We start from the raw sequence: 13,342 nt of genomic DNA on the forward strand, positions 1-13,342 counted from the left end.
TGTGTAGCCCTGGCTATCCTGGAATTTGCTCTGTAGACCAGGCTGGTCTTGAACTCACAGAGATCCACCTACCTCTACCTCCTGAGTGTTGGGATTACAGGTGTGTGCTTCCATGCCCAGCTTAAGATCGTGTTCTTAAAAATAAATAGCCAAAACAAAGTTTTCTGATTTAAAAATAGCACCATTGTAAATGAAAGATATGTTGTTTCAATTTAAAGTACCTGCTCAGGTAATATGCCAAAGTCATGCACAATAAACGTTGGTTGATTGATTTTTATTGTTGGCGTGATTTTTTGAGACAAGGTTCCACAAAGACCAGGCTAGCCTCAAACTCTATATAGCCAAGGCTGGCCTTGAACCCCTGATTCTCCTCTCTCTAACTCCCAAATGCTGAGATCATAAGTGCTTTCTGGGACATCTGTGTTGATTTTTAAATCTCTGTTGCAATCTGGACTGGGGAAATTAAAAGACAATTTTTTAAAAAGTACAACTTAAAGTATCTAAAGAATCAGAAGACAGACGGTGGACAGCAGGTGCACACATGGACCAGCCGGAGTGTGTTCCCTGTTTCTCGACATTTCTGTCACCAGTCAGGGACCTCAACCACAAAGGGCGTTTTCACATCGATCTTGCCACTGTTGACAATGGTGCAGTCAGTAAATGGGCGGTCATGGTCATCCGTTGCTTGAAGTTCTATGGAGTGTACCACAGTCTGGCAAGACAGAAACAAACCTGTGGCTTATCTGGGGTCAGCAGCTGGGACAATTCACAGGAATCACTAGTCCAATTCCGGAAGCACAAATGGGTCATGTTTCTCTTTGGAAAAACATGTTATTTCTCTTTGGAGACAGGGCCTTGCATGTCAGGCTGGCCTAGAACTTGCTGATCTTTTGATAGTTCTGCTTCCAAATGCTGGGATGGCTGGTCTGCACCACAATATCAGATTTAAGTGGTGGGGAGGATCAAGCCCAGCTCTTCCTGTATGTTCAGTAGGCACTCTACCAACTGGGCTACATCCCCAGCCCTGGGCATGTTTCATCATTATAAAACCATGTTCTGTAACACAACTCCAGCATTCTTCTCATCTGCTACTATCATTCTTCAAAACATGGCTACCATGAATGGAGCACCCCGGAGATTATCCGGGGTGTTTACATATACATGCTATAATAGATATGCATACATATAGCACACACACATATATTACACATAGTGTATGATAAGTATATGTATGATATGTTTATATACAATAATATATGCTCTATTTCAATCCACTCAGAATAAAATCACTTGTTCCTCAGAAACTCAGATAATATACATGTCCCCATTTCTTCATTAATAAACATTTTATATTTAAAAAAGACTTAGCTAGTTTTGTAAATCCATAGCTCTAATAGAAGGTATTTCTATTTAACCATTGTAATTATTAGCACGGCATCCAGATCCACTACAGCTCTACCCCTGTCCTAGTCTAGGCCAGTGAATGCAGTCCAGAAAGCATTTGTAGTAGAAGCCTGGCTCTTACTTTACTTCTTTACAGACAACCTAAGCCATTTGTCTAGAAGTTGCATCTGTGATGGGTATAATTTAATCCCAAGTGGCAGGGACCCCAGAGAGCCTTTCATAGCCATGTACCTAAGGTTCACACTGAAGGATGGAGGACACTGTGACCAAGAAAGCTCTTTATGATGAGCTCACCCTAGTACAACTCTGTTCCTGGCCTTCAATTAGGTGGCATAAGGATAGCAGTCGATATATGTGATAGAAAAAACAACTAGTGAGATGCTGTGTGAACCCAGATGACCAAAAGCAGCTCACATGCAAACGAAACCCAGAGAAATAGAGCAAAGAGCAAAGGGAAGCCAGGGTTGGTGTGCTGCTCTGTGTGTGTCAACTAGTCACTGAAGAACTGCCTCCATCTGTGGGCATGTCTGTGGGACATTTTCTTCATTGGTGATTGATATTGGGGGGCCCAGCCCACTATGGGCACATGGTCCTGGATGATGTAAGAAAGCAGGCTGAGAAAGCCATGGAGAGCAAGCCAGGAAGCAGCACTTCTTCATAGCCTCTGCTTCAGTTTCTGCCTCCAAGTTCCTGCATTGACTTCCTTCATTGATGGACGGTATCCTGGAAACCTAAATCCTTTGCGGGCTAGTTTTATGTCAACTTGACACAAGCTAGATAGAGTCACTGAAGAGAAGAGGGCTTCAATTGAGAAAATGTCTCATATGATTGGGTTATAGGCAAGTCTGTAGGGCATTTTAAAATTTAGTGAATGATGGCGGAGGGCCCAGCCCATTGTGGTTGGTGCCATCCCTAGGTTGGTGGTCCTATGTTCTATAAGAAAGCAGGCTGAGCAAGCCACCAGGAGCAAGACACTAAGCAGCACCCTTTCATGGCCTCTGTATCAACTTCTGCTTTCAGAAGTTGATTTCCTGCCCTGACTGTCTTCAATGATGAATGTGGAACTGTAAGCCAAATAAACCCTTTCCTTCCCAGTTTTCTTTGGTCACAGTGTTTCAGCAATACACACTCTTAAGACAAATCCTTTCCTCTCCAAGTTGCTCAGTGTTTCATGACAGCAACAGGGAAGCTAACCAGGATAGCTGGACATTTGGCAGAGACTGAGCAAGCCATTCTTGGCAGTATAGGAGAAATCCTGAGAGCTGAGAAGAATGGGGATTTTCAGATATGGGTTATGAATTGGATAGCTTTGTTATTTTTCAATGAATAAGTAGCAGTGTAGATTTGGATCCTCTCAATAGTTTCTGGTAATTATAATATGTGTCTTTATATGTAACTTAATATGTGGATTGTGTCACATGAGTTCAGGATTTTTTGAAAGTATTTGTTTGATCATTTTTTTAATTATTAAGACAAGTCTTGATTTTAGCCCAGGCTAGCTTAGGACTTTCTGTATAGCACAGATAGTCTTGAAATCACAATGTTCCTGCCTCTGCTTCTTCAGTATTGGGATTATAAATCATGTGTCACCACAGTCAGCTATAGTATTTGTATTTTATTTCCAAGACAGAATATCAGTATGTATCTCTGTCTGGCTTTGGACTCACTCTGTAGACCAGGTTGGCCTCAAGTCCAGATATCTGCTTACCTCTGCCTCCTGAGTATGGGATTAAAGTTGTATTCCACCTGCAGGCTAATATTTTATTTTAACTGTGGTAAGAAACATACAACATAAAATTTACCATCAATCCATTTTTAAGGAGTACCATGTAGTAATATCCTCCATATTGAAAAATTTCCATTCTAGATGGAATTTTTTTTAAATGGGAGAAAGGGTTTATTTTAAAGCTCAAAATTCTATAGTGATTTTTTTTTTTCAGACGAGGCTCTTAAGACTCAGGAATAAACAACTTAAAAATCTCATATAGTCCCTGAAATTTACAAGATTCACAAGGCACCTCCCCCAAGTTATATAAGGAATAAGGACTGCTGGGTAAAGGGAACTCGAAGGACAGTTGAACTGCTGGCAGGATATGCAGAAATCTCCAAGGCTGTAGCTTTTTTGAGTAGTCACTCATGTTGGAATGGGCTCTTCAGTGACATAGCTGCCTTGAGTCATCCATTCTTCTGTAAGTAAACCCTCATCTAGACTCCTATAAGAAACCCCAATAAACTAATTGGTTTGCCCAGTTGGGCTTTGGTAGAATCATTCCATTTGTCTGTCACCACTGCTCTATCTAGAGTGAATAGGTGTTTGTCCATCTCTTCTCAAGAAAAATCACAAAATGAGTACATAGCTTAGTCATATTTACATGCATGCAATCAGAAGTTCTGTCAACTTGCAAAACTAAAGTCTGTATTCATCAAATAGCTCTTTTTCTACCCCTTACAACTCTCAATCTTCTATCTCTATGAACCTGACTACTCTAAATACTTTATATAATTATAAAATACTTTATATAATATAAAAAAAACACTATCTTTTTGTGACTGAATAAGATTTCAAAAAGTGTGAATAGATAGATGATAGACAGAGAGCTATCTAGCTAGGTGATAGATATATGATCTATCTATCTATCTATCTATACATATATGTTATTGCATGTATTCATTTATTATTTTTAAATACCAAATATTTCATTGAATGCATATTCAGTCCTTGGTTTATTTGGTTATGTTTCTTAAAATAACTGAAGTACCTAGCTTCTCCCCTGTCTACTTTAATGCCTTTAGCAATTAAAATACCATGTCATATATTACTGGTCCACTTTAATAACTCTAGTCATCAAATAATGGGTATCTAACAGCACATTTTAGATTCAATGAATCACTGAATATCTCCTCATAAATATAAAGCTTTGTAAGAGAGGAGAAAAAAAGATATTTCAAATTACCATCCCATCCAGGACTTTTCCAAATACAACATGTTTGCCATCCAACCAGGTGGGCTTGGTCAAGGTGATGAAGAACTGGGAGCCATTGGTGTCAGGGCCAGCATTGGCCATGCTGACCCACCCAATGCCATAGTGCTTCAGTTTGAAGTTCTCATCAGGAAATGTGTCACCATAAATGCTCATACCTGGATGAGGCGGAACAAGGAGGGATGACAGCAGATGTTAAAAGTGAACTCTTCAGAGAAACCTAAGTCTTTTGTGTAATTAGTTAAGAGAACCCCATGGGTGACAGGAGTGAGGATGGACAAATGTAAGAAGTGAATGGGCAGGATAAAGCTGCCTCACTAAGGAGATAGACACTAGGGTCTGAAGCAAACTAAAGAAGGCCCCAAGTACCTCAAGCCAAAATTTGACCAAATGGGTCAGCAATTTCATTTTGAAGGGAAGATGACATCTGAAAGCAGGGCAGAAAGGTGGCTGAGCCATCCCGGTGGCTCTGCTCTGCTATGTGCTCAGGTGAAGTGGTTCCTAGCTCAGCCCCATCTCAGCACCCAACCAGGTAGCCAAGCACTAAGCATATACATTGGTTTAACCCCACAATGATCCCACAAAAGAGGCCTTCTCAATCCTGAGTTTGCTGGGAGTTACAAAACTCAAAAACAGAGCAGAATTGCAAAATCTGGCTCTCTGACTCTAAGCCTAGAGTTTTTTCTTGCCTCAGCACCAAGAGCAGCAAGCAGCAGCTCCTCAGTAAGTGACAGATGTGACTTCTGAGCCCATAGGACACAGAGGACAATCACAACTAGAAACACCCCTGTCCTGTAGTTCTAGTGAAGCAGTAGCAATGGCAGGGGTCCTTTCCCAATAGCAGCAGTGCAGACTGTAAGAACCACCCACCCCATGTTCCGGCCCCTCAAGGGCCTGTCCTGGCCACTTCTTATCACAGCCTGTCTACCCAGAGATTGCCAACCTCAAAAACCTTGGCTCAGCTAGAAGTACCAGAAGTGGAAACCAAAACCAAGAATTTTAAAGCTGCTGGTCTAGGGCATGGGAGGTGGCCTGGAGGATAGCTCTGCTCACACAGGGGTCTAGGCTAAATGCTCCAAAATGTCCTCTCTTCCAAACTCAGAAAATTTTAACCTAAGATTTAGCACCACCCGCACCCCAAAACACATACACACAGCGAGCAGGGAAGGTGTAGAAGAGAATAAAAATTGAAGAGAGGGCAAAGTAAAGCTGTCACTGTCCCTGCTGGACTCTGGAAAGGAAGCAGGTGAAAGTGATGTCCTCCCCTGCCCCCTGAGTGAGGGCACGGGTACCAGAGCCAGCTGCAGTTTCTGGAGATCAGGTGGTGCAGCAGCTTGGGCTGCTTCTATGCATGGTTCTCTGCAAACCTTATCGCCAAGGATCCTGAGTGTATTTCTCTTCTCCACCCTGAACTTCATACCCTTTACCACTTTGCTCTTGTTTTGTGGTGCTGGCAATGGACCCCAAGGCTTTGTGCATGGTAGGCAAGCACTCTAGTACTGAGCTACATCCCTAATCCTGTGTATTTCTGTAAGAACTAAACCCCAGCCTTCAAAACGTGTGTGGCCTCCTCTCTAATGCTTTGGTTTCAGCCCATCAAGTGGGAAGGGAGAAAGGCAAGGACAGCGTCACCTCCAGTGCCGTCTCTAGCTGTGAAGTCCCCTCCTTGAATCATGAAGTCCTTGATGACGCGGTGGAAGATGCTCCCTTTGTACCCGTAGCCTTTCTAAAGAGATGAGTTCGGTAGAATGGACAAGGAGAAACAACCCATATTGAAAGGTGAGCAGTGTTTATCTGAACACAAGAAAAACTGAACAAAATGTTTACAGAATTTGACTAGGTCCTAGTAATTATGTACTGGAGAAAAGCTTATCACTAACTGGGCCCAAATAACTCAGCTGTGGAAATCAAGTATTAATGGGATTAAGCAGTCTGTATTTTCACTTGATATTTTTTTCTCTCAATCTCTAGAAGTCTAAGGACACTGTGTGCTTGAATAATTATAAGAAAACCAAATTCTAAAATGTCACACACTCATCCGATACATTAATTCTCATTTTTCCAGAAGATAGCTTTGTCTCTTGTCTTAAGGAGGATCCACACTTGTGTTCAGTTAAAGGCAATAAATAAGGCTGAGACAGACCTCTCCTGTTGCTAGAGCCACAAAGTTTTCCACTGTCTTGGGTACAACTTTTCCAAAGAGGCCAATCACAATTCTACCCACGTCTTTGTCTCCAATCTTCACATCAAAGAAGACCTGCGGGTGATTGAGATGCACATAAGAAGGTCACCATACGAAAAAGACAGAAATCCGAGCGAAATCAAAGTCAAATCTGAAAATTGGCCCCTATAGGAAAGCCTGCCCGTTGGTGTTTTATGAGAATCAGGAGGCATGAGGCCAGTTCCAGGTGCAGAATAATACTGTGTTCCCAAATAGTCGTACAACAAACATTTACTGAGCACCACCTACGGGTCAAGCGGTGCTCCAGGTACTTGAGTATGAAGCTTGATGTCAATATGGCCAGACTCAACTTTGTAAACTCTTCGGTACAGGACTCCCATCAAGCCCTAGAAAACCACAGCTCTGCTTTTGCCCACTTCCCTTCTTTGTGGATGAAGAATGGAGCAAAGACTATTGCTCTTTAAAAGTAATACTCTTTACTATTGGCAGGAGGGAAAAAAAAAATGGTGAGCGGAGCCGAAGGCTACCCATCCAAATTTGTCTTCTTGTCACTTCAAACACTGCCAAACTCACAGTCAATTCTCAGTAGACGCCTGCTGTCAAGGGAACAGCCACAGATGATGACACACAACAGCAATCCTTCGGAAGGTTTGCCATTCACATCCAAGAGCAGTAAGATGCCAGGTCCCCAGCAGGACAGCCAACCTGCACTGGGCTAGTCACGAAGCTATTGTTCTGTAAACTTCAACACTGGATTCGGGGGGCCTGTTCCCACAGACACCCAAGTAGAATTTGTTCTTTCTCTGTCATCTTAGAACAAAAGAAAGATAGCACAGCTAGAAGTATGAGTCACATTTTTTTTTTTTTCAAATTAAACCTTAAAAGTTCTCTTGGAGTTTCTTTTTAAAGACTGTTTCACCTGGAATGAAATTATACACATTTTGCTTCACAAATCACTATGTTCTGATGATTCGGAGACAGGAGGCTTGAAAAGGCCACGGAGTCAAAGGGCATTCTATTAGCGAGTTTAGATTATACGAACCAATTTACTGTTTGAATGGGTAAAAAAAGACATTCAAGGGATGGCTTTAAAAGATATAAGAAGGGTTGTCAAAGAAAAAAGATGCCTTGCAATCTAGAAAAATCACTAGGTAAAGACTGTCAAACTCAGCTCAAGGCAAGGGCTTCTGCCAATATATCAGAACGCCTGTCACGGGCTGATGTGATATTTAGTGCTTTGTGTGGCATTTACATGTCCACATGGCCAAAACAGCCACAGTCTTATTATCATTTATATCCGAGAGCTTTCCTGGAAGCATTGCAGACGTGGCTCTTGGTGTGAGCGCTGGCAGAAGAGGACCACCAGTGCGGCCTGGGGACAGAGGGCTGCCTCAGCACCCGTGAGTCTGGCAGTGAGCAGTGGTCTCTCTAAGGGATTTCCACACCCAGATGGGAAGGGAATGTGGGCAGGAACAGAGCAACCCCTGCTAGAGGATCTTGGGGATGCATTTTCAGCCTCCTCAGACAATCCGGGGTGTAATTTTAACGAGACAGCCTGTAAGATAAAGGCTTGCAAAGCCTTCCCGACTTTTTAAATAAGGGAGTAAGTTCTTAGCAAGCAACAAAGAAGACCACTGCAAGAGATGAAGCAAAAGAAGCCGGCACCCGCATATCTGCTGTAAAAATCCCATCTGTGCACGCAGCCCAGCGCACCTCTCGCTGAAACGTTTTCTCCCTGTTGCCATGCCCTCCAGCTCCATGAGGACAGTATAAGGAATCACATTGGAATGTTCCCAGCTCTAATGGAAATGACAAGGTCCAATCCTGTTTAGCTAACAAGTAGTTACTAAGTACCTAAGTACAAAGCAATGTCCCTGCACCAACTGGCTTAAGGGCGGCTTGTAGGAAATAGGATAAAGTGGGCATAGTGGGAGGCAGAGACAGAGATCCGTGTGAGGTTGGGGCCAGCAAGTTACAGGTCTCGAAGTAAAAATTAAAAGAAGAAAAGCAAAAATAAATAGATAACCACAGTTGGTGAAAGACAGCATGTGGGCTGTGCCCAGGGACTCCGTACACGAAGACCTGGACGGCACGAAGGGTTGGGAGAGGTCACCCCGGAGGAGTGGCAGGCAGGCCTGGAAGGAGGGCAACAGGGCCGGGGACAGGAGTGGGCATATACCTCCCTTGACACTACTTCCTGCAGCCAAGGTACCCAGGCAGGACCCGTGTTCTGGTGGCCGAGCACCAAGGCAGCCTTCGTGGCTGGGGCAGGGAGCTGCTGCAAGTTCCTCTGGGCAGACGCTCCTCTCGGAGGTTCCTGCTTTGCCAGGCAACAGAGAGAGTGGAGAAGCCAAGGAGGCTTTGGGAATGGGCGTCACGTGGTGCCCAGGCAGTCTAGAGGGTCCCCACCAGCTGAAGAACAACGAGGTTCTCTGGAACAGGGAAGCTGACTGAGACTGTCGGCGTGCACTCTGCCACCCCATGTAACGCATTCCCTCCCCGAACCTGAGGGAAGCAGGGACTGTTATGACTAATTTGCAGACAAGGAAGGTGGGAATGAGGAAGGATAAGTGTTGGGCCTAAACTTCCCAACTAGGAGTGTGAGCATTAGAACTTCAGTCCAAGGTGAATCTGCGACCTAGAGAGTGGCATTTGCTGGAAAACAGGTTCTGAGTCTGTGATCTAGAGCTCACGCCACAGCACCTGGGACAGGAGGCTGCCAGGCTGAAACGGAGGCAGGAGCCCCAGTGCGTGTGGAGGGGGAGCACCTCAGACTTCTTATCTACAGATTCCTGCCTTGAGATAGGGTCACAGTGAAAGAAAGGGCTGTGAACGAAACGACACAGGAGAGCCACGGTCAGCTAACCTACAGTTCCCTTTTAATGCCTCTTTTCCTCTGTAACACCCTCGTTAACAGAGTAACTCAAGAGTCCCACCAATGTAGATCTCTGAGAGGCTGGAGACACTTCTGGCTGTCAGAATTTAGTAAAGCTTGCCGAGAAAGAAACTATGCTGGCAGGTCTGAGAGTGGGCCCCAGGTCTAGGCAACTGTGCTCCGGATGAAGTCAGGATGCCCCACCCCTTCCCCTGCAGCCAGGGCCTTTTCTTTTCCGAGGCTCTCCTCTATGCCCAACTGCACCAGAGGCTGGCCAGGAGGTGTCACAAGTTCGAGATGGAGCACTACTGCAGTGACCGGTCACCGACAGTCGCTCTGAGTTAACCTCCATCAATATATTTTAGAAGCATCACCGACAGTCGCTCTGAGTTAACCTCCATCAATATATTTTAGAAGCTCTCTGGGGGAAGCGTTTCCAGTATCACTGGGGACTTATACCAAAGAATGACCCACTCTTAATATCGGAAATTCGCATCTTCTCAGGCATCATGCTGCTGAGCTAACCACCCTATAACTCTTTCATCTAAGCTTTCAGCAACTCCTGTTACTTATGCTTCCAATATCTACTTCAAATTCCTTTTCCCCCATTCTCAAGATTACCACCTTGATCCAAGCCACCATCTGGAGTCTGGCGAGGAGCCCCGAATGGGCCTCTCAGTTCACCATCCCAGGTGACCACAGGAATTTCTTAAGAGCATATATGAAATTATGTCATTCCCATGTGCAAACCCCTTCAGCCACTTTACCTCAGAGCGGAGGTTCTCAACCCGTAGGTTGCGACCCCCTCCCCTTATCACAGGGGTTGCATATCAGATATCTTGCATATCAAATATTTACGCTACTATTCAAACAGTAGGAAAATCACAGTTACGAAGTAGCAATGAAAATAATCTTATGGCCACAACATTAGGAACTATGTTAAAGGGTTGCAGAATTAGGAAGGTTGAGAGAAGAACACTGCCTCCGAGTCCCACCCGAGTCCTCGGAATGGTGGCCACAGTGGCCACACTCCTAGCCTTCACTTTCAAGGCTGTTCAGAGTCTTTCTGATACTCATTCTTCCAACCTCACCTCGGGCCATTCTGCCCTTAGTTCTGCCCCAAAGACAAGCTGCCCTTTAGGCAGGCTGGGGGACAAGGACGGCTTTCCCACCTGGAGACCTGTGCCCATGCAGTTCATTTCGGCACCCAAGCCTTTGCCGGTTGGTTTCTCCTCATTAGCCGCGTGTTTTTAAATGGCATGCATCTAATATCAGGTTCGCCTCCTTTGCTATTTCAGAGGTATATGCATTTTATATTTATAGTTAAGGTTTTATCTGAAACAGTACCTGCAGACCAAACATTCTTTATCTCTGTGGCTTGCACAAATCAGTTTTCTAGTTCAGATACCTAAAAGATCAAGAGGCTCCCTGAGGAGGGATGTTTCTCTACCCACGCTGGCTTTCAGGTTTCAGGACAGTGGATGACGGCCTCACTCCTTCCCGCTGGCTCTTTGGCTCTGCGTAGAGGATTTAAACCTCTGAGGTATCATTTCCAGAGGCAACCAGACCGGTCATTAAGACCACTTCGGCTGTTTCCATCCCATTCCAAGACTGCTAGAACTTTTTTTTTTTTTCCTGGAAGTAGTCATTACCCCTCCCTCCCTTTCTCCCAGCACCTTTTTCTTTTTGTCCCCTGACAAAGAGACTGAAATAACTTCAGCAGTGGACACTGTACAGACTAAGTTCCTGGAGATTCCCCGACATGCCTCTCTTAAGATTCTGAGTGACGCTTTGTCATGCCTGCTCAGGACTCAACCCGGCCCGCCGCAAAGTTTCAAACCGTACTCTTTCCTCTTGGAGGGTGACAGTTCCTAAACAGGGGAGGAGGACGATTCTCATCTGAGTACCCCACGGGGGGCCCAGGCTCTTCCCAGGGAGTGACGTCCTGAGCAGGCAGCCCAGCCCGGGGCCTCCACTCCTCGGCCTGTCCCCTCCCTCTAGGCTCTTGCCGCTTTGTTCCACATCCAGGCCACTCCAAGGAAGTACTCCAGCAGCCTGCTTTCTAAGAGAAAGGGCCTGCGGGCTCAGGGAGCAAGTCCCGTTTCCCAAGCTTCTCACGTCGGGCCCGCCCGGGTAACAACGCCCAGACCACCGGCGGCAGGAGCTAGCCCAGGAGCCCCCGGGTGGTGGGAGCGCACCGCTGGCTCCTCGCAGGCGTCCCCTCCCGCCTGCCGCGTGGCCACCTCTAAGCCCTCCAGTCCCAGCCCGTCTCAAATTCCAGTTAGTCCCTCCTCCACCTATCCCCAGCTCCCTCAGTCCCAGCAAGCCACCCCCAAAGTCCCCGCCAGTCCCCCTCGACGGGAGCCCCTTCTCTCCAGCCCTTCCACAGAGGTCTGGTCGCCCAAGCTCCCCAGTGCCCGGCCCGCAGGAGGGGGAGTTGCTGTAGCCGCTGGATCACCTTGTCCGTCACCGTGGGACCTCGCTTTCGGACGCCCGAGGACCCCGAGGAAGACACGAGGGCGCCGAGCCCCAGGCAGAGCACCGCGGGCAGCAGCAGACGGGGTGCCCGGCTCATGGTGAGTGGTCCAAGTGGCAGCGACAGCACGGGCGCAACCTCAGGCTCCGCCGGGACTGTGGCCGGACTCCTAGCCGCCTGCGCCTGCGCGGTCCCGGTAGGGAGGGTGATGGATCTGGGCAGGGCGGGGACCTGGGGCGCGCTCCTCCCAAGTTCAAATCCGTGGCCCGGATTGGGGGCTCAGAGGAAGAGGCTCGGTGGGGGAGGTGCAAGGCAGAGGGAGCCCGGCGGGGCTGCACCGCGCGTCCAGCCCTGCAGGGAGCGGAATACTAACGCGGCTCCGTCGGGACGTGGTCACCTCTCCGACCTTCGGGGAGGTCTGGGAGGGCTGCAGTAAGTTTCTCGACCGGACTTCCTTTTGCAGAGACGTTCGCTTTCGAAGATCTTTGGGAATTCCAGGATTCAATCTCTGGGAAAAACTTAAGGAGCTCGAGGCATTTTGTTCCACGGCTGGTGCTGAGTTCTTGGCCCTTTCCATGGTTTTCTTGACCTAAGACCAGATAGAATTCTGCCCGGAGAAAGCAAAGTACTCAAACTGGGCCTTGAGGTGTAGCTGTAGGGTGATTTTTTTTTTCCAATTTCAGGAATTGCATTTAGGAAAACTAATGACGTGGAGAAATTCTTATTGCATTAAATTTTATTGCATTAAAAAAAAACAACTCAGGTTACAAAACCACTTTGAAAGTCTGATCTTAACTCTGAAAATAAATATAAAAACAGCACTTTAAAAATCGCAAGAGAGTGAGGTTGATCACAAATGAGATGGACATTGGATGTAGGAAAAAAACAAGTAACAGGACAGGAGCCTACCACAGAGGGCCTCTGAAAGACTCTATCTAGCAGTGTATCAAAGCAGATATTAAGACTCATAACCAAACCTTCAGCAGAGTGCAGGGAACCATATGAAAGAAGGGGGAGTTAGTAAGACCTGGAGAGGACAGGAGCTCTACAAGGACCAACTATATCTGAGCACAGGGGTCTTTCATGAGACTGTTTCTCCAACCAAGGAACATGTATAGATAGAACCTAGAACCTCTGCTCGGATGTAGCCCATGGTAGCTCAGTATCCAAGTGGGTTCTGACATGATCTCAATGGCGAGCTCTCCTCTCCCCTCCCCCCCCCCCCCCAGGTCACAGAAGAGGATTTTGCAGCCAGTCCTGAAGATACCCGATAAACTAGGGTCAGATGGAAGGGGAGGATCAGTGGATTTGGAAAGAGGCAGGGAGGAGATGAGGGAGGGAGGGTGGGTGGGATTTGGAGGGAATGAGGGAGGGTGCTAAGGCTGGGATACAAAGGAAATAACCTGTGATTAATATAACATAAA

General features: G+C 46.4%; 1 protein-coding gene across 1 annotated transcript; it reads right to left on the minus strand.

Annotated features, from left to right (window-relative positions):
• Positions 1 to 259: 259 nt before the first annotated feature.
• Positions 260 to 12,078, minus strand: Ppic (peptidylprolyl isomerase C). The gene is made up of 5 exons (XM_055622714.1): positions 11,901 to 12,078; positions 6,529 to 6,642; positions 6,018 to 6,111; positions 4,359 to 4,543; positions 260 to 712 (listed from the first exon to the last, which is right to left on the minus strand). The coding sequence occupies exons 1-5, from the start codon at positions 12,015 to 12,017 to the stop codon at positions 584 to 586; spliced, it is 639 nt and encodes a 212-aa protein (XP_055478689.1). The 5' UTR covers positions 12,018 to 12,078; the 3' UTR covers positions 260 to 583.
• Positions 12,079 to 13,342: the final 1,264 nt, after the last annotated feature.

The sequence above is a fragment of the Psammomys obesus genome, unplaced genomic scaffold (genome assembly GCF_907164565.1).
Source record: "Psammomys obesus unplaced genomic scaffold, mPsaObe1.curated_primary_1811, whole genome shotgun sequence".
NCBI lineage: Eukaryota > Metazoa > Chordata > Mammalia > Rodentia > Muridae > Psammomys > Psammomys obesus.

Bases quoted from the DNA above. Each gene is read 5' to 3' on its own strand.
- Ppic (XM_055622714.1), bottom strand. From the start codon at position 12,017: ATGAGCCGGGCACCCCGTCTGCTGCTGCCCGCGGTGCTCTGCCTGGGG. The intron at 6,643-11,900 runs GTGATCCAGCGG...AATCACCCGCAG, and splicing joins GTCCCACGGTGACGGACAAG to GTCTTCTTTGATGTGAAGAT. The intron at 713-4,358 runs GTAATTTGAAAT...CTGTCTTGCCAG, and splicing joins GAAAAGTCCTGGATGGGATG to ACTGTGGTACACTCCATAGA.